At 43.3% G+C, this 21522-nt stretch overlaps 1 protein-coding gene across 3 annotated transcripts in view; it reads left to right on the forward strand.

Annotated features, from left to right (window-relative positions):
* Positions 1–21522, forward strand: part of PPP2R3A (protein phosphatase 2 regulatory subunit B''alpha) — a 1213285-nt gene that overhangs the window by 682442 nt on the left and 509321 nt on the right. For all 3 annotated transcript variants that reach the window (XM_086943861.1, XM_086943862.1, XM_086943863.1), the window contains one exon: positions 587–3466. In XM_086943861.1, the coding sequence (XP_086799987.1) occupies positions 1367–3466 (2100 nt within the window). In that variant the 5' untranslated portion in view covers positions 587–1366. The remainder of the gene's footprint in view (positions 1–586; positions 3467–21522) is intronic.

Genomic DNA, 21522 nt, shown 5'->3' on the forward strand with positions numbered 1-21522 from the left:
GTATTAAAACAATTTACTAGCCATTATTGAGTATTTCTATAAATGATGTCTGTGTGGGGGTAATTTGTTACAGGTAAGTGTATCTCCTCTCGCCAATGAACATACTGCACATGTAGAGAGTCTAGTCAAAAGTACTGACAACAAAAAGCGAGGGTTGAAGCGAAGCTCGAGGATTTGAGTGAGGTGACGGGATTAAATTGGCCATCACAGACAGTAAACGAGAGTGATAAGGCATCATTGAGAGCAGGATGAGGAGGCAAACGAGAGAGGAGCGACGTCCTCAATTTACGCTGCCTTTAGGGAGGTGGTGGGTGAAGGAGAACAAAACAAATGCTATAGAAGGCCTTTTCTGGCGTGTGGTGTTGTAGTAGCATCCGACAGGCCTTGTGAATGGCTTCTAAGGGGAGCCAAAGGGACCAATATGCAAAAGTATTTTTAATCAGAACGTGAACGAGGCCGCCCGCAGGCATAGGTGTTTTTGCTGAGCACTTGGGCATGGGAGATGTGTGTAATGCAGGCTGACTCACTCTGTTCCAGCGTGTAATGTTTTCCTTTCTTACCTCTCTCTCTCTCTTTCCGTTTGTAGGATTCTTCACGTGGGGAGCTCGGCAGACATCTCAATCTGGCCTTTGACGAACTTTGCATCTGTTCAGCACATCTGCGTTGTAGATTAAAGCCCACATGGAAGTTCCTGTCTGTCACCCTGGTCTGCACTTTCACCGAAGACGAAAAGGACGGGATAAACAGTGAAGCCAGGACTTCGGCATTAGTGAAGAACAGGAAAGTTGTAACATGGATGTGATTCATTTTTGTCATTTTTGTTGTGCGCCATGTCTGAGATGTCTTTTTGCGACTCTACAATCCCCCTGGTGAACAGGGTGCTGGCTTGGATTTTGGGAACAGAAGGGTGATGGTGCCTAAAATACAATATACTCAATGCCCGGCAGAGAGGAGCAGTGCATTGCAGCAGCACTAGCGTTCAGCCCATGACGTAGGATCTCCTGGCCCCAAGCTGAAAGCCCCCGCTGTGCAGTGACAGCTGTAAACTGACCTCTGAAGCGCATCCCACGCCCACTGCGATTGTAGCTTGTTCAGTCCGGCCAGTGTTTCCCCCCTGTACGGAACCTCGCAGGGGACCTGCATGGCAGCTGCACAGAGAAGGGGTGCCTGAACCCAAATCGACTTCTTTGAACTGCAAGTCCTCCTCACTAAGTGGGATTTCTTACTGAGCTTGACTGACCTCTATATTTAGGCAAGTAGGGGCACTAGCACGACTGTTTATTTCTGAGGATGCCGAAGATAACACAAGGCCACCTCCAAGGGGGAGGTTTTTAAATGGTTTATCTTATTTTCAATTTTTTAGGCCATGGCCGCAGCATACAAACTTGTGATTAGCAGCGTGAACTGTTACAACAGTGTTCTGATTGATCGGCGCCGCCAGCATGCTGTGCACTACTGCACCGGGGATTGTAAAGCTTTCATGCATGGCGTGCAGTGCATGGTGGTGCATCATAGCATTTGTGCCCAACTCGTGCAGGCTGTGGATAGCCTGGCACCTGGAGTGCGGTGTGGGGAGTCCAACCAAAGCAGCACAGTCAACGAAAATAGCCTTAATGCATCTGGCATTGAGGACAGCCACCAGGTCCTTCACCCAAGTGCGCCAAGAATCAAAAAAGTATCTTCTGTCCAGGGCATCAGCAACCTGAAAGACATCACCGGGGAAGCCATCAATCTTGCCAGTGGAAAAACCAAAGAATTCTCCTTTGAGAAGATCAAGAGCTCCTCCAGTCATCATGTTACTTTTAGAAAGGGGAGGAAAGTACGCCCTGAATCCTTCAGTAGGAAATCCGCTGACTTTGACCTCCTTTATAGCCACTTCAGCCATGATGAAAACTGCCCTCCATTTAACGTCCTTCATGCTGTGGCCGGGGAGGAGAAAGGACAACTTTCTCGTAGCACTTCACTGGAGCAGAATCTGAACAGCATGGCCTCCTTGTATCTCCAGAACTTCTCAGAAGAGTACCTGATCACCCAGATCCTGGAGAAACACAAACTGGACACTTCTGGTTCAGGGGAGGATATCAAAATGTGCTTGGATATCTTACTCAAGTGCTCAGAGGATCTGAAAAAATGCACTGATATCATAAAGCAATGTATAAAGAAGAAATCTGGGGTAGGCGGCAGTGGTGTGAGCAGCAACGACCAGTTTGTCAACCCAGAGAGGATATACATGAATGTAATGGCAAGGCTATCCTCCTACCTTAAAAAGCTCCCCTTTGAACTTGAGTATGGGCAGACTGGATGCTCTGAACCAAGTGATCTTGCAGAGCTTGTTAATAGCCTGCATGGCTTGCAGCCATCGCCATTCTCTCCAATGTTCGGCAGTGACCAGCCCCCAAAGTATGAGGATGTTGTCCAGTCACCACCACAATTAGGACACCGGCGTCCACCTTCTACTGAAACGCAAACTTCGTTGACACCTGATGTGGGTGGCCAGACATCTATTACAAAACCTACTGAAGTAGTCCCACCAAGCCTGCCACCAAAACTGAGGCATAGCAATAACCTTCAGTTTCAGCAGAAAAATAGCAGGTGTTCCAACACTACCCTACCTCAGTTGCTAACAGCTCACTCTTCGGAAAATGCCTCCTCCTTCCACTCTCCATCGAGGGGTAATGACATAACGTCTAAGGACTCTTCAGAGTGTCTTTTTATAGAGGAAGACTCTGACCGAGAGAAAGTCCTGGGCAAAGAAAGAAGGACAGAGAGAAAAAGTGTTGAGAACTGGACATCTGGGAAGCAAGACCCTTTAGGAACAGACACTACCAGCATTTTATCAGAAGATAAAAGCAAGAACTTAAGGACAAACGCACTTTCTAATGCAGCTGCCAATTCCTTAGGGAGGGGTTCAGCGGAGGATCTCCTTTCTACCAAACCCTGCAAAGGAACAACAAATAATCCTGCCTCCAGCAAAGACCACGAGGAGATAGACAAGTTGCTTCTGGACTTGGAACACTTCTCAAAGAAAATAGAACATACACTAAGGGATGCCCCACTTGCAGGCAGCAGCCTTTCAACATCAAAAGGTACTAGTCTGGCTTCAGGGCAGTTACCAGGCTCAACACTTGAGCCTACAACTAAAGCATTAATGCCCTTGGATAAAGGTTCTTTGACAACTTCATCAAGAGCTAAAGAAACAAATGGGCACAAAATGGATGATGAAGACAGAACTCTATTATTGCGTATCTTAGAAAGCATTGAGGATTTTGCCCAAGAGTTAGTGGAATGTCGGGCTGGAACAGGCACCCTATCCAAAGAAAAAGAAGTGATGCAAATCCTGCAAGAAAACTTGTCTCCCACTTCCTCGTCTTATCCTGCCACTCTTCCTCAGAACAGCTACAAAGGGCCTGAGGCAAAGGATACTGGTCCTACCCTCCTTATTCAGCAGACCCCAACAGTGATCAAGGTAAGACATGCTTCTCATAGTTTTTTAGCTCCCCACATGTGGCAAAATCTGTTTGGGACATGGAAAAAATATATGTCCTTGCACATAATATATGTACTGCATGCTTTCAGCTTGACTGGCAAGTCATCATAAATAGTTTTGGCTGCATATTGACATGTGGGAATTCTTATCAGTGTTTTACTTAATGTGAGTGTTCAGTTTGGCGGCATCACCCCAAAAATGACACCTCACTTTTGCTGACGGTTGTGGTTTACCGTTAACTTCTGAGTTGCTGTAGAAGATGTTTTTATGACAGTTGCTATGTTCATGGATTTCAAATTTTCTTTGTTTTTCCAGCTATGTTAGAACAACTTGACCCTCTCCATCCGCTCCCAAAACAGTAGCTTTCCCTGAACATAAATCCATGCTTTACAGTGGAAACAACCAAAAACAAAATATCCATAACTTCTCCCATTCCACCAAAATTGCGTCCCAACAATGTTTTTAAGAGCAGGTCATAAAAACACACACACACTTGTCCAACTTGACTGGTTGACCTTCTAGGCCCATTAGCTAATAAGTCCCCGGAGAACTGTATCTACAGTATTAATCCTTACAGAGAAACCACAGGAAAATGTCACAGGTTGGAATCTACACTTAAACTCTTACTAACTCTATATACAGTTATCATTGCGCATTTTACAAACATCTAGATAGTAGTCATGAATCTAGCCAACACAACAAGAACAGCACCATCTTTGCCATGTGGAGAGAAAACCACATACTTCAATGCACACTCGAAACAGACTCCACAGTTTGTTGTGAGATACCCATGTTACCTTCATTTACAAAGTGTTCAGGGCTGTTCAATTGAGTTGTATGGCACATGTTATGCCAAACTATCTCTAGGAGGTGACTTGGCATCCAGGCCAGTAACAACAAAGACATCAAAACTGCAGCCACTTAAACGTTGGTAATTACTTTGACTTTTCTCAGACAGTCAAGATAAAAACCCATCAGCAATGAATGATTTAGAGAGTTGAAATCACCAATGTCCCAGGAGACGGAAGTACATGATAAAGATACTGATCTTTTAGTCATGGGTCATCGGGTTGAGCTGCACTTTTTTTTCCTTTTACTGAGCCTTTTTAGAACCCAGTAGGTGACAAATGGGTTGCAACCATCTACAATGCTATTTAAAGGTCATGGCTGAGGTAATATAGTCCAAAGATGAGTGATGCCTGGGAAGACCTAACATATTGCCAGTGCTGTTGAATCGTAACATAATAATAGCTACACCAGAGCAAGAGGAAATATTTCCCATATTAATTAATTAATTAATTAATTAATTAATTAATTAAATAATTGCAGGTTTATATAGCGCTAGGATCGACTCCCGGAGGAGTATCTCCGCGCTTCGACCGCTGCGAAACCCTTCCTGGCTTCCCTGAGAGATGGTCCCTTAGTGGGTATCTCCAGGGTGAGACCAGGCATCCCCGGCAGTCTGGTGGGGCCGTTAGTGAAGATGAGGCAAGCTTATGCCCAGAGTTGCCGAGTGTGATCGCTGATCAGAGTGGGCACCGAGGCGAGAGAATTATCGAGTCCGCTGACCCTGGTCCAGAAACCTGCAGCGTCGGGAATCGAACCCTGGTCCCGGGCCGTCCTCTGCTCTCGGGTCTGCCGCCTCTAACCAGTGAGCCACACTACTTCACTAATAAGACTAGCACATAAGACTAGCACAGAGCAGAAAGTCTAAGAGAATGGACACAACTATTGGAAAAAATATTTGTCAGTTTCCGCCTCTGAAAAACAGAATGCACTGATAACTTTTAGCAAAACCGGTATTCAATGTACAATTAGGTGGCTAATGTGCTGTGTGGTGATGAGGAGTCGTCCAGACATATTATACAGTTTGATGTGAAGTCTGTTCACTATTGCAAGTGGACTGGTTATCTCTTTGCCAATGATGAATTGTTCTCAGCTTCAGTTGTACTGTTTCTCTGGGTGTACATTTTAAAATTTTGAACCTGCTTCTTGATGAATAGAACATATTGGATACTAGTGTGGATCATACATTAAAGAAACTTAAAGGACCCAGAATGCCAGCACAGTCTTTATTGTTTACTCTAACCTCTGATCTCCACGGATTAGATTGATGACTATAACCATGTGAGAGACCTGCATTTTTGAGGGTTCATTCATTTGTGAGTCCGCCATGATAAATATACCTTCCAGTGACAAATGACTGACTCCACTAAAAACCGTTAGCTACAGTGGAATCTGTGGCTCACTGCATTTGATTCTATGGGAAGCGTGATGTAGATCTTTTGGTGGTGAAGGACTACAATTAGAGCACATTAAAATAGCAGTAAAGGTTATAGTCTTCAGTTCAAGAATGTTCTTTCACATTGTACTCCACCACAAAGCCTAAGAGCAAAAGCACTTAAAGATTAGCTTTCAGATGAGCTTTCTCAAACGTTTCTGCAGTGGACTATATAAGAGGTGTGATGAGCAGAATGGACTGTAGGGTTTTATTAGAAAATCTTAATCCAATAAAGTAGACCGGAAATGGTAAAGACCATTTTAGACCAGAGAGCTCCCAAAACATAAATGATATTGGGAGAGCTCATTGTGATCTCTCTGATACAGATTGGGTGGCATTCCTTGGTACACAAGTTGCATATTTCCACAACCTGTGTTTCTTGCTTGTAGGAAACTCACATTGGCCAGAAGGCTCCAGTTGAAGCACGTACCACTGCCAGAAATGGCCCAGCACCTAAAATAGACAATTCCTTTATTCTTCATGGGTTAGCCTATGAAGGCTTCAGTTGGTTAGCAAGTCGGATGGGACACTTGATGCCTGGATTCGTCTTGTTTTTCTGGCAAATTTTAGTATGAAGAGAGTGACAATTGGCTCAGTGGTTGTAACGCTAGAATGGATTTCAGATGTCCTGTAGTGAAACAGAAGTTTTCCCAGGATTTGGTGTGGTGGGTGCTGGGCAAACCCCTATTGAAAGGGCATACCAGTGGTGATCCATGCCTTCTAACAGTGTAACAGAGTCTGGATGTGGGTGGCCTTATGTAGCATTCCAAGCATCATCAATGCATTGGTATATTGGAGGTTAAGCAAAAAGGGCTGTCCCTGATAGTTTTCTGTCCCCATTTCAAAGCAAGAAAGGTCTGGTGTTGAAAGACAGTATTGCAAGTGCAATAGATGGGACTTATTCAACTTGCACAAAATATTTAGAATCTCTGTAAATCAGCAATCCTGATTGCCATCCACTATTTTGCTGTGGAAAGCTAGGTTCAGGGGACACTCTTCCAAGGCTTCACACATCTTGACACAAATGGCAGTGTCATCCAGATATTGGTTAAAAACTCTTCAATATATAGGAGTATCCACAAGTTGATATCTTTGTAACTCACCAAAATACAAATTTCCCATTGTTCAGGTCTCTTCAATTTCTGAGATGGGCAACTCTATTCAGGAAGTTTCAAAGGCCAATGACCTTTTGGCTCCATATTACCCCAAAAGGATCTGGTAAACTGATCTCTGGTGTTTGTGAAGGGGAATGTTAGTCTGCTTGAAAGTCTGTTTTACTGGTGTCTGAATAGTATGCAGTTGCATGTGGTTCCTCGGAAAGGTCTTGCTTAGGAGGTGCCTAATGTTATGATAGATCCCAGACAAACTATTAACAGACACCCACATAAATGTAGGTGGTTTAAGTTCTGGACATGGTGTGAGAAAGCGATCTGGATTCACCACTGCCTAATTTTCGAATGTTCTTTGCTATTTATGAATGAAGCTTTCCAGAAGTAAACTTGTAACTGTTATATTGGTGTGTTTTCTATGTTTTTTCAATAAAATATGTGGACCCTTTTTTAGGGGTTGGTGAAAATGTCCCCCACTTGTGTTGCATCATTGCACAGAGAGACCTCACCCTTGTGTTTGCTCTGCCATTTAATTCTTTGCACGGGAAAATATGCCCTTTGATCTTTCAGAGGAGATGTATTTCATCTTTGCCAATCTCTTCTTTTTTCTTTTGATTTACTTATTCATTGAAGCCCAAGATAACATGCATCAGACGTTTGATCCAAAAAGTACACCCTCCTTCTTGCATCAGTGTGATCAGCAATAAAATGATCCTGTACATGAAAGAGGTGATTGGTATAACATAGCAACGATGCTAGGTTGTGACTAGACAACTGCTCCGTTAGCTGAATGGGCATGAAAGCGCGGCCATCATGGTAATTGCATTGGATGAACTGCTTGACAATAACATTCTGCCGTTCTTTACCAGCTGCACAGAGCTAATATTGGTCATGGTTCACTATTGACCTAACAAAAAGACGCTGAAATCACTGTCACACTTGCATTGGTCATTTGCTCCCTACCCTCAATATATATATATATATATATATATTACCTACTGGCGGTCGCCAGTAGGTATATATAGTTAGGATTTTTTCTCTATGGGATTTTTGAAAATTCTATGTCTAATAACTTTGGCGTTTGTGGGCGGAATTGGCTGAAATTTTCAGGAAAATGGAACATTTTGTTTCTGAGCAGCCCCTGACAATTTGGGGGGGTTTCATCAAGGGGGGGCCGAGAAAAAAGGGGGGTCCCAAAACGCTTTTTTCCCATGTTAATTTCCATAGGGCGGTTGGCCTCACTTTTAGCTCGAATGGCTAAATGGATTTGCACGAAACTTGGCAAAATTGTAGGGACTGTTAGCCCGATGTGCCTTTGCTAGGTCTCAATATATGTGCTCCAGTGGATTTTGAGTAATTTAGGTTCAAAAAAAGATATGTATCTGGGCGGAGCCTAACCACACATCTGATCTGATTGGCTGTCAGCACTTCATCCAAGAAGTGTTGGCAGCCATCTTGGGACCAATATACATGATAGCCCCTCATTAAAAAGCATTGTAGTTAATAGAGGGTTTTAGGACTTTAGTTACATTATAAATCATTTGTTGATGGTACCATACTCGTTTTAGGAATTGTGGTGGGTTCTAAGGTGATTTTACCATGTGAAAAAACCTTCTGCTGTGATATCATGAATATTGTTTGAAAGAAAACTAATATCTCATGATTTTCCCACAGTGGTTTGGAAGGGGATCTATAAGCTAAACTGAAAGCATATTTTCTGTAAATTCACATTATCTTTCTCAGTCATGTGAAAATGAAGTCTGACATTCACAGTAAAACATGTACATCCAACAAGGACAGAGACTGTCAGTTGATTCCTTTGTGTTCTACTGCAGCCTCCTAGAGTGTTCTAAAGAACAACTAGAGCGCTAACAGTCCTACTTATTACAAAGGTATGGCACACCTGAAGCCATCTTGATTGGAATAAAGTGGTAACTCTTAAAACATTTAATTTAAAAAGAAACAACATGAGGGGGTATATTTTGCCATAGAAAGTATGATTAGTGCTGCAGAATGAAAAATTAGGGCACCTTTTGAGTGACTTCTCCAATCCTTTTCTATTTCATTAAAACATTCTGACATGCAGTCTCCCAAAATGGCCACCAGAGACAAAAGAGCCCAAATGTAGCCCAAATATCACCCAGATGTAGCCCAAGTATAGCCCAATGACAGAATGTCCCAGAGTGTTCTAAAGAACAACTAGAGCGCTAACAGTCCTACTTATTACAAAGGTATGGCACACCTGAAGCCATCTTGATTGGAATAAAGTGGTAACTCTTAAAACATTTAATTTAAAAAGAAACAAAATGAGGGGGTATATTTTGCCATATGAATTATGATTAGTGCTGCAGAAAGAAAAATTAGGGCACATTTTGAGTGACTTCTCAAACCCTCTTCAATTTCATTAAACAATTCTGACATACAGTCTCCCAAGATGGCCACCAGAGACAAAAGAGCCTAAATGTAGCCCAAATATCACCCAGATGTACCCCAAGTATAGCCCAAAGACAGAATGTCCCAGAGTGTTCTAAAGAACAACTAGAGCGCTAACAGTCTTACTTATGACAAAAGTATGGCACACCAGAAGCCATCTTGATTGGAATGAAGTGGTAAGTCTGAAAACACTCAATTTAAAAAGGAACAACATGAGGGGGTTAATTTTGCCATAGAAAGTATGATTAGTGCTTCAGAAAGAAAAATTAGGGATCATTTTGAGTGACTTCTCAAATCCTCTTCTATTTCATTAAAATAATTCTGACATGCAGACTGAAACATGCACTTTGAATACCAGCAGCAGACGTCCCTGGTGAGCAGTAGCTTTACTACAGTGATCTAATGTGCAACTAGAGTGCTAACATTCAGAATTTATGGCAAATGTGTGACACATCTGAATGCCTTCTTGATGGAACAAAAGTAAACAAGCATTGAAAATGCAATAGATCTCGCCCTCGTTTAAGTTAAAGCCATTCTGTTTGTAATGAGGTGGCTTTTTAGCTTTGCTTTTATTAGTGTTTTTTCAACTTTCATGAAAATAACATGCATCTGTATGCATATAAGTATATGTATGCATGCATTTATGTTTGTATTTATATAGATATACAGATGATATATGTTTATATATGTATGTATATATTTATATATTCACTGAAAAAACCATAGGCTATAGACCATATATAGTTAGGAATTAGCATTTACAAAACCTTGAAAATTCACTGAAAAAACCATAGGTTATAGACCATATATAGTTAGGAATTAGCATTTACAAAACCTTGAAAATTCACTGAAAAAACCATAGGTTATAGACCATATATAGTTAGGAATTCGCATTTACAAAACCTTATTTTACTCACACAAAACCATTGAAATTCCATATATAGTTAGTTGCACTAACTATATATCGCGCACCCGCAATCCACTGCTGATGATGTCACATATTACATCATTCATGACATGGTCAGTGACATCACTGATGACATCACTGATGACATCTCAAATGACATCACTGATGACATCACTGATGACAACATCCAGTGACTGTATGTTTCTGTAAAGTTAAAATATGTCTTACATATTGAAGAATGAGTGGATGTATAAGTGTCTGGATGAAGGATTTAGTTGGTGCATGACTGACTGTATGAGTGAGTGATTAAATGTGTCTCACTGAGTGCATGGGTTAGTGACTAAACTGTCCTAATTTGTGCATCATTATGTCTGTTGTTCTGTAAACTGTTGCATGTGTTGATAAGTAGCTATATGAGTAACTATATGGGTTATTGATTGGTTGCCCAAGTATTTGTATGGGAGACTGAGTGTGTGTGTGGGTGGCTGGGAGGTGTATGACTCTGTGCATAGATGTGTGAGCAGTTGATTCACTAGATGTATGGTTTCAAAAGTGCATGTGGAAACAGCTGTATGGGCGGTTGACTGTCTGCATGAGTGTATTGGTGAGTGAATGGATATCTCAGTGCTACATGTCAAAGTAAGTACATATGTAAAACACAGTACATGTGAGAGTTGACATATATAAATAACTGTGCATAAGAGCCAGTGAATGTGTGAGTGGCTGTATGGATCATTGTGAACTTGTATCAGGGATTGTTTAAGAGAGTAAATATGTGTTAGTATATGTTTGAATAAGTAAAGTTTGTATAACTGTATAGTTGAGGAAATGGAGGTGTGATTGATTCTTTGCATGACTGACTAGGTGTGTGAGTAACTCCATGGATGAGTGACAGTTTGTGAGTGTCTGTTTACACTGATTGTATCTAAGGTTATATTAGAGTCTGAAGAGGTTCATTGTATTATCACATGAATGATATCATCAGTGATGTGATCAGTAATGTCAAATGAGATGTCATCAGTGATGTCATCAGTGATGTCATTTGAGATGTCATCAGTGATGTCATTCGAGATGTCATCAGTGATGTCAACAGTGATGTCATTGACCATGTCATGAATGATGTAATATGTGACATCATCAGCAGTGGATTGCGGGTGCGCGATATATAGTTAGTGAAATGAAATGAAATGAAATGAAATGAATGAAACTTATATAGCGCACGACTTACCCTGGGGCATCTCAGCGCTTGCTTAGGGAACCCGTCCTGGTATTCCCCTGTGAGATAACCCTGGCAGGGTATCCACAAGGTGAAAGCCAGGCATCCCACCGCGAGGGGCCGTTGTGGAGATTAAGCAAGCTATTGCCCAGAGTCGCAGAGTGTGAACCCGTGAGTCGAGAAGGCACCGGAGCGAGAATTAACGAGTCCGTGGAATTTTGAGCCCAAGACCCGCCGAGGCGGGGAATTGAACCCTGGTCCAGGGCCGAACTCAAGCTCCAGGTCTGCCGCCTCTAACCCCTGAGCCACACTTCTCCACTCCACTTAGTGCAACTAACTATATATGGAATTTCAATGGTTTTGTGTGAGTAAAATAAGGTTTTGTAAATGCGAATTCCTAACTATATATGGTCTATAACCTATGGTTTTTTCAGTGAATATATATATATATATATAGTTTTTTTCGTTCATAATTTTTTGTTAGCTCTATGTTTGTCAAAATACAAATAAGATTATTTTTAAAAAGGTGATTGGTATAACTGAGTGAAATACTTTGGGTTTTGCAGACGTGAAAAATTCACCAAAGATTGGGGAGGGCCTGTCTGCCCTATTTAGATTGTGTACTCATTTATAGTGTAGACACTCTTAAGTAGGGCGTATGGTACATCTACCGAATCTTTTACAGATGTACTGCATCATTCAAACTCTACATAACGCCCTAAGTCTGGTCTAGGTGCTAGTCTTAACCAGAAGGCCAGTCTGTCATCTGTTCTTCCTATTGGGTACAGACTAGCACACTTTTAAGATACCAAACAAACCGAAAATGTGTGATTCCTAAAGTCAGCTTACGTTTGAGAAAAATAGATGGAAAAATAAACCCCTCTTGTGCATGACAAGTCTTCTAAGACACTGCTAATTAGCAGCTGCATAACGGTCATGCATTCTTAAAAATGACTGGGTGGGACTGTGGACTATCTTTCTTATCTCCCTATAGAGAAGAAATTTCAAATAAAATGCATGTGGAACTCTCCCACTGTGTTTTTGGCTCTATTGACGACTATTTGGGAAACTTGGTTCCCTAGCTGTTGTGTGCATCGATAACCATATAGCGCACTAAGAAAGCTCTCGTGTGCAAAAGGACTAAAGTAACCAAATGTATTCTTTTTGCATTATTCCACTTTGCTGCTTTTGTAACAGCTTCAAAGAGCTTTGAACAGTTGCAAATGGAAACTAGAAATGATTCATTATCAATCTGGGTGTATGAATAATGGTGATGTGTATTCTTCCATGAACATTGAATAGGAAAACTCTTGGAAAGGAGTTAGCGCTTAAAGAGTCTTATGTCAGTAAATAGTGAATTTGAAGGGAACTTTAGAAACAAGCATTTGCAATGCAATGGTCTCTGCTTTAGTTAAGCTTAAGCAATTCTGTTTGTAATTAGGTGGCTTTTTAGTTTTGCTTTTATTAGTGTTTTTTAAAGTACCATGTACATAACATGCATATGTGTGCATCTATGTATATGTAAGAATGCATTAATATTGGTATTGATATAGATATGCAGATGTTTATATGTTTATATATGTATGTATGTATATATATACATATATATACACATACATATATTTACGCACATATATGCATGTTATGTTCATGAAAGTGTGAAAAACACTTATAAAGCTAGCCACCTGATTAGAAAAAGAATTGCTTTATGTGTAATAAAGATGAGACCTATGGTAAAGGTGTGGAGTAAGGTTAGGCTGTTTTTGCGCAGTGAGTAGTAGAGAGTGAATAGTACATAGTGAGTAGAGAGTACTGGAGGGTAATAGAGAGTGAGTACTAGAGAGTTAGTAGTGTGATTAGTAGAGTGAGTAGTACAGAGTGAGAAGTAGAGAGTAGTAGTAGGGAGTAGTATTTAGTAGAGAGTGAGTAGTAGACTAATAGAGAGTAGAGTTGTAGAGAGTAGAGTAGTAGTGAGTTGTAGGCAGTAATAGAGACTGAGTAGTAGAGAGTAGTATAGAGTGAGTAGGAGATAGTGTGTAGTAGAAAGTAGTAGAGAGTGAGTAGTAGAGATTAATGAAGCGTACTAGATAGTAATAGAGGGTAGAAGAGTGAGTAGTAGATAGTAGAGTGAGTAGTAGATAGTAGATTTAGTAGATAGAGTAGTAGAGAATGAGTAGTAAAATTGAGTAGAGGTTAGAGAGCAGTAGTTAGTGAGTACTAGAGAGTACTAGAGTGTAGTAGAGAGTAGTAGAGTAGTAGAGAGTTAGTAGTAGATAGTGGAGAGAGTAATAGAGTGAGTTGTGAGTAGAGTGAGTAGTAGATAGAAGAGAGTAGTTAGAGTGTGTAGTAGAGAGTGAATAGAGAGTACTAGAGAACAGTAGAGAGTGAGTAGAGAGGAGTATAGTGTGGGTAGCAGAGGGTTACTTATGGCATTTTATGTGTGGGAACGTCATGAATATTTTTAATTTATGTTCTGAAACTGTCTCTTCTAATAAGTGCCAATAAATGCACGGATACAACCTAATATACTAAAGTGAAACGCTCTGACTTGTTTAAGGAATACACTTTTGAAAGATCTTTATCATATTTGCCAGGTTTTTTGTTGCGCCTTTAACGTGCCAAATTCATGTGGTACAGGAAGACTGCACAGGTTTAATGAAGAGGTAACGTGCACTACTTCCTGGTTATCCTTTAGAAAAGGAACAAAACAAACAAGAAAATACAAGGCAGAACCTCTCCTAGGCTCTTGCAATGAAATCGCTATTTAAAACAGCGTTGTGCTGCAGAACAAAAAGGGGATGCACAAAGCTTCCAACATTGTAACCAGAATACAATAACAATACATCATTACCCAACTAGTATATTGCGAAAAACACATAACATTCCCTCATGCACTAGAAAGGTTGTTTGACAAAACGATCCGAGGTTGATAGTGTGTGCACACATACAATCGTATTTTGAAATAACCTTTTTTAGGCCAGGACTGATAGTGCATGTTTTGCAATCCTTTCTTGTGGCGCCAGCTAAAAACTGCGTGGTCCACTAGAAACCATGCTTTGATACGGAGCAATCAACAGTCCGAACCCAATACAACGTAGGCCACTACACTGGGCCTCAATGCGATGAACAGACAGTACAGGTTTGCAAATAAAAATACAATTGGAAAAACGACATTCCAGGCTATATAATCAGCATGAACATTTATGTAACTTTTTAAAATGTGAACAACTTACAATAGGAGAGAAAAATACGATCAAACAGTGGAAGGGAACGTTTTACACCTTCTATCCATCTGTAAAAGACCTTTATGAGATCGTAAAGAGCAATTTAACGACCCGGAAAGTTCAAAAGAAAACAAGCATTTGCAATGCAATAGGTCTCGAATTAGGAAAGTTTGATCTATTGGTATTGTAAATGACACATTTTTTATTCATGTTTTGTTTTTGAAAATAGCGAAATTAATAGCTTTGTCATTTACAATGCCAATAGTTATAACTTTCGCAAATGGGACACCTATATCATTTGTAATGCAATATGTGTTGTATTTACGTGACTTACATGTAATGATATTACAAATAACAATGGTGTTTCATTTTTTTAAATAATGAATATTTAAATAAAAGTTATTGTAATTTGTAATGGCAGTAGCTTAAACTTTTGTAAATAACTTTTGTGAAGATTATGTTAAGTTTATTTTCTTGTGACGAAAATCCAAGAACAGAAGTGAAATATTAACATATTTTTGTTACATTTGTAATAAAGCTTGAAACATTGAGAGAACATATTTGAACCAGTTGTTGTTGAATGCTTGAACAGATTGATGCTGTGGTGGCGCTGAGTGATGTTGTGATGGCGAACGAGTGATGCTGTGGCGTTCGGTGATGCTGTGGTAACGCATAGTGATGTTGTGGTGCCCCTGAGTGATGCTGTGGTGGTGCTGAGTGATGCTGTATGCTATGCTATGTTTTGTTTTGCTATCCTATGTTTTGTTTTGTTATGCTATGCTATGTTTTGCCATCCTATGCTTTGATTAGTTATGCTATGCTATGCTGTGTTTTGTTATGCTATGCTATGTTTTGTTATGCTATGTTTTGCTATGCTATGCTTTGTTATGTTATGATATTCCATGTTTTGTTGTGTTTTAACACCTTAGCTGCGTGTAAACATTTCTCCCCAGTGCTGCGCTGTCCATTAGAACTAGTGCTGAATGGACGTTCAATGGTCGTGCGCAGCACTGGGGAGGTAGCGCTGCTGACGACCATTGGCCGTCAGCAGCACTTAAGGGGTTATTATGCTATGCTTTGTTTTGCCATGCTATGTTTTGTTATGCTATGCTATGTTTTGTTGTGTTTGGTATGCTATGCTATGTTTTGCTATGCTATTATATGTTTTCTTTTGCTATGCTATGTTTTGTTGTGTTTTGTTAAGCTATGCTATGTTTTGTTATGCTATGTGTTGTATTTTGCTATGCTATGTTTTGTTATGGTATGCTATGTTTTGTTATGCTATGCTATGGTTTGTTTTGCTATCCTATGCTTTGTTTTGTTATGCTATGCTATGTTTAGTTTTGCTATCATGTGCTTTGTTTTGTTATGCTATGCTTTGTTATGCTAAGCTATGTTTTGTTATGCTATGCTATGTATTGTTTTGCTATCCTATGCTTTGTTTTGTTATGCTATGCTATGTTTAGTTTTGCTATCCTGTGCTTTGTTTTGCTATGCTATGCTATGTTTTGCTATGCTATGCTTGGTTATGCTATGTTTTGTTATGCTATGCTATGTTAAGCTTTGTTTTGTTATGCTATGCTATGTTGTGTTTTGTTATGCTATGCAATGCTATGTTTTGTTTTGTAATGCTATGCTATGTTTTGTTTTGTAATGCTATGTTTTCTTATGCTTTGCTATGCTATGTTTTGTTTTGAATGCTATTTTGTTGTGTTTGGTTATTCTATGCTATGTTTTGTTGTGTTTTGCTATGTTTTGTTATGCTGTTTTGTTATGCTATGCTTTGTTTTGTTATGCTATGCTATGTTTTGTTATGCTATGCTATGTTTTGTTCTGCTATGTCTTGTTGTGCTTTGTTATGCTTTGCTATGCTTTGTTATACTATGCTATGTTTTGTTTTCCATTTTTTTATGTTATGTTATGCTTTGTTTTGTTATGCTATGCTTTGGTTTTGTTTTGTTTTGTTATTCTGTGCTATGCTTTGTTGTGTTTTGCTATGCTATGTTTTGTTTTGGTAAGCTATGTTTTGTTTTGCTATTCTAAGCTTTGTTTTGTTATGCTGTGCTAAGTTTTGCTATCCTATGCTTTTTTTGTTATGCTATGCTGCGTTTTGTTATGCTATGCTATGTTTTGTTATGCTATGCTGGTGAGGGTGTGTGAAGGTGAGGGAGGGTGAGGGAGTGGGTGTGTGAGGGAGTGGGTGTGTGAGGGTGAGGGTGTGTGAGGGTGAGAGGGTTGTGAGGGTGAGGGGTGAGTGAGGGTGAGGGTGTGTGAGGGTGAGTGAGGGTGTTTGAGGGTGTGAGAGGGTGAGGGGGTGTGAATGTGAGAGGGTGAGGGGGTGTGAATGTGAGGGTGAGGGGTGTGAGGGTGAGGGGTGTGTGAGGGGGTATGAGGGTGAGGGGGTGTGAGGGTGAGGGGGTGTGAGGATGAGGGTGGGTGAGAGGGTGGGTGAGGGTGGGAGGGTGTGTGAGGGTGAGAGGGTGGGTGAGAGGGTGAGTGAGGGTGAGGGTGTGTGTGAGGGTGAGGAGGTGTGTGAGGGTGAGGGGGTGTGAGGGGGTGTGAGGGTGTGTGAGGGTGAGAGGGTTGTGAGGGTGAGGGGGTGTTAGGGTGTGTGAGGGTGAGGATATGAGTGAGGGTGTGAGGGGGTGCGAGGGTGAGGGGGTGAGAGGGTTGTGAGGGTGAGGGGGTGTGAGGGTGAGGGGGTGTGAGGGTGAGGGCTGTGAGGGTGTGTGAGGATGAGGGTGTGTGAGGGGGTGTGAGGGTGCGGGGTGTGAGGGTGGGTGAGGGTGCGGGGGTGTGAGGGTGGGTGAGGGTGTGTGAGGGTGAGAGGGTGTGTGAGGGTGAAAAGGCATGAGGGTGAGAGGGTGTGTGAGAGTGAGAGGGTGGGTGAGGATGGGTGAGAGGGTGAGGGTGTGTGTGAGGGTGAGGGGGTGTGAGGGGGTGTGAGGGTGAGGGGGTGTGAGGGTGCAAGGGAGGGTGAGGGGATGTGAGGGTGAGGGGATTTGAAGATGAGGGGATGTGAGGTTGAGGGTGTGTGAGGGTGAGGGTGTGTGAGGGTGTGTGAGGATGAGGGTGTGAGGGTGAGTGAGGGTGTGTGAGGGTGAGTGAGGGTGAGAGGGGGTGAGGGTGTGTGAGGGTGAGGAGGTGAGAGGGTGAGGGTGTGTGAGGGTCTGAAGTAAATGGTGGCAGGGCAGACATCATAAGACAAAGAGAAACACAAATGTTAAGATAACAGTGCTCGAAGGGGTTGTGAGAAGGTGGAAATGGGAATAAAGGAGAAAGGATAAAAAGTTAAGTAGGAAAGAGGCCAGAAGGTGACACAAAGGAGTGGAGATTGCAGCACGGGGAAGCAGCTTAGAGTGCAGCACTGCGCACATGGCAGTAGATTAGAGTGCAGCAGTGCATACTGGGCAGCAGCTTAGATTTGAACACTGGACACTGGGCAGCAGCTTATAGTGCAGCGCCGCTCACGGGGCAGCAGCTAAGAGTGGAGCGCCGCATACGGGCATCAGCTTAGTGAGCAGCTCCGCACACAAGGCAGCAGCTTGGCGTGCAGCACCGCGCATGGGGATACAGCTTAGAGTGGAGCGCAGCGCATGGGAATTGCTTGAGGACTTATCTGCCAGTCGCCAACGAATCACAGACGACTGCCGCATATGAATGCAGCGTGATAAAACAAAGATGGCGTGCGCTTGTCCCGATGGGCGGGCTGCAAGGGCATTAACAACAAGCATTGGAAAGGGCATTAGATCGGCTCTCCACAAAAAAAAGTAGGTCATAAATAACAAGCTCTCAGCATTGTGTGTTGGGCCGGGGGAGCAGCTTTCTTTGTAGTCTGATGCCGAGGCTCAGACTTCAAAGAATGCGATGTGGCTGGCGATGTGCACGCGCCTGGCTCACTTGAACTGTACCCGATCCGCAGCAGTTTGGGTAGACTTTTGAAAGCCTGTACTATATGCTCGACAAGCAAGCATTGCTAAAGAAATGCTGTAGGTCGAGACCTAAAAATAAGGAGCCGGGATAGCAATCAGATCCGACAGGGATTAGATGGAAGCCAATTTAAGATAGAGGTGTTACGCGTGGTAACTGTGGCAAAGCTTCCACCCCAAAACAGAAAACTAATAAAAAATGCAAAGAGTGCGCACAGCACCCCTCCCCCTTCTGAGAAGCCATGTGTGTTTCAGGTTACAGTGTTATGCAAGTGAACAGGGACATGCAGGAGAGTACCTGATTGTGAATGTTGTTTTTGTGAGGAGTCAGGTCACCGAAAACAGACATGCAGCACTGGCAAAATACATTTGTGAATGAAAAGGAAAACGATGTACCCTGCTTTTGCAATTAGAACACTAGAACAGCTCAATGAGGACTGCAAGCATCACATAAAGAGCAGCACGGCAGCAATGTGATGCTCCCAGGTACTCCAATCAAAATCATAAGGCTCACCAAGATATCCATACCTGGTGAGATGCTAACTACACTGCAGGTTTACCAGTGATAACCAGACCTAAGTAGCATGGTAAACAACCCCGTTCACCTCTAGTAAGTAATAAAGCCCTGGCGAAAATGTTGACTGAAATGTGTCCAGCTGGGCGCAGTTAACAGAGGGGCATGTCCCCTTTCCCTGACAGCATGTACTGATGGTCATATCCAGGAAATTATAACAAATGGTAATACACGTTCTCGTGATGGAGCCCGAATGGAGAACAAGAACGAGGCTGCAGGTTAGAAAGAGGCGCCACATGCCTATCTGGTGTTAGTGAGCACTGTCAACAAGGCGGGCAGCAGCCACATTGCAATGGAGCATAGGGGTCACACGCTGTGGTTGGTTCCTTGCAGGTTGGCCTTAGATCTGCCACCAAGGAGCATCACCCCAATGCCAGTGCCTTAGGCTTATGGTGTCCGGGCATACATGTTACACGTGCAGCTAAAGCAAGATGGAGGGAATGTAAAAGCTTACGGTGGCTCAATTTGAAAGCTGTGATCACTCCTCGCATTCTATAACGGGCACAAAGTGCGCCAGTGTGTGTGTGTGTGTGTGTGGGGGGGGAGGTGGGTGAGAGTGAAAGCTGTACTGGAAAAACTATACCTGGGGAAAGGTTGGGGCCTGGAAGCACTGCTCCCTTTAATATTTTGGATGTTATGTTTAAGTGTGGAAATGTAGCAGATTATCATTTAGAACGGTGTTTAAGCTGGCGAAAAGTCCACAACACAAGTAATGGGTCAATTCTGACACTATGCACACGTTCATAACACAGCCACGTTGTGGTTTGGTGTGCTAAACCAATACATAGCTGGGGGCAAGGTTGTAAAGCTTTTGCGATGGCCTACTGAAAGCATCGGGGTAGGCGGGGCTCCAGCGCAAGCAATGGTATTTGTCCTAAAAAAAAGGGGGCGAGGGGTCAGTACTTTCAGTGTTGATATCAACGTGCTCTTACTTGGTGAACGAACACATCAACAGGGTCGTCCTGGGGGCTGCCTTGGCGACTGTTCATGGAGATGAAACCGAAGCCCATGCGCACATTGAACCACTGCTCCTCCGGCTCTACCTCCTCCAAGGAGTACGACTCCCCCACCAGCCTCCCGGGCTTCCGCTCCTCTCGGCCGCCACCTCCTAAAGGGGAATAGACGAGGTGGTCAGCAACCGGGTGCACATGGGCAGTCGGGCCCCATGAGTAACACACGCCCCGAAGACTAGCTCTCTATTTGGCTGGTTGCTCGGAAGCAGTGGTGTGCGCAGTTTCCCCTCGCCACTCAGCCTCGCATCTCGCCTGCTCTGAGCGCCCCCGGGCAGAGCTCGCATGCTCTGAGGCGCAGCCCCTACTCTGGGCTCGGCTGCCTGCGGCTGCCTCCATCCCCCGGCTCCCAGCCCCTGCGCACACGTGATTCGCCCCATTACACGCTTCCTTGCTGCTAATTTCGCGTCAGGTCTTGGAAGGGGCTGTCATGGAAAGGGAGTGGTGGTGGGGGGAGGCAGGCAGCCCGCCCCGGCCGGGGTTGGATGAGGGGACGGCACCGGGATGCGACCCCGCATGTAAACATACTCCGCTGCTGCCCTCGCTGTAGGCGCACGTGCAGCCTGGACCGCCATCCACCGCGAACAAACGGAAGCACGTCAACTGCTGTGTTGATTGTTAGTATTCCCAATGCTATGTCTTCTCTTGTCACCTCTGTGCTTGCTCCGTTTGCTATGCCCGTTCGATCCGAATGAAGGACAGTTATTTCTCAAACAAAAAAGGTTCAGTAGGAGGGGCGTGGTTTGGACGCCGGAGAAGATGGCGGCTTAAGCCTTTCTCTCCTCCTGTGGTGCCGATCTTGGGGACAATTCCGGTGATTTTCTGCCATTGCATATTACTTCTGATGGAGCGGTAAATTAGCGGAACACATGTGGAAGCTAACGGCGTTACCGTAAAGATCAGAGGGCGTCTTTGGCTGCTATTCTGTCCGCCCGACTGCTGTGGCCGTCTGAGACCCTGCACGAGGCTCTGCCCGCCTCGCTCACTCATCCGAACGCTGGAATGAGCCCTCCTCGAGCGGCCCGCTCAGCACCCGGTGCCTTTACCTCCTAAACGCTGCGTCGGACCTGCACAGACTACTTGATGCCTGCGTACCCGCCTCGAACCACGAAGACTGGCTGACCTCTCTCACAACTCAGGTACTGCAAGCAGCCCTTCGCAAAATGGCAGCTCCCAATCCTGCATCCAGGGCCGGTCCTAGAACTTCTGGGGCCCCGGGCGAAAGGGAAGATGTGAGGCCCCTCTAATTTGCATGTAAAATCCAGTCGCGGCTAGCATGACTCGCGGGTGGGAGGTCTCGCAGGTGTTATTCAAAAAAGAAAATAAACTTATCTTCCCAGGTCTCACGTCAT

The sequence above is a fragment of the Lissotriton vulgaris genome, chromosome 11, assembly GCF_964263255.1.
Source record: "Lissotriton vulgaris chromosome 11, aLisVul1.2, whole genome shotgun sequence".
In the NCBI taxonomy this organism is placed as follows: Eukaryota; Metazoa; Chordata; class Amphibia; order Caudata; family Salamandridae; genus Lissotriton; species Lissotriton vulgaris.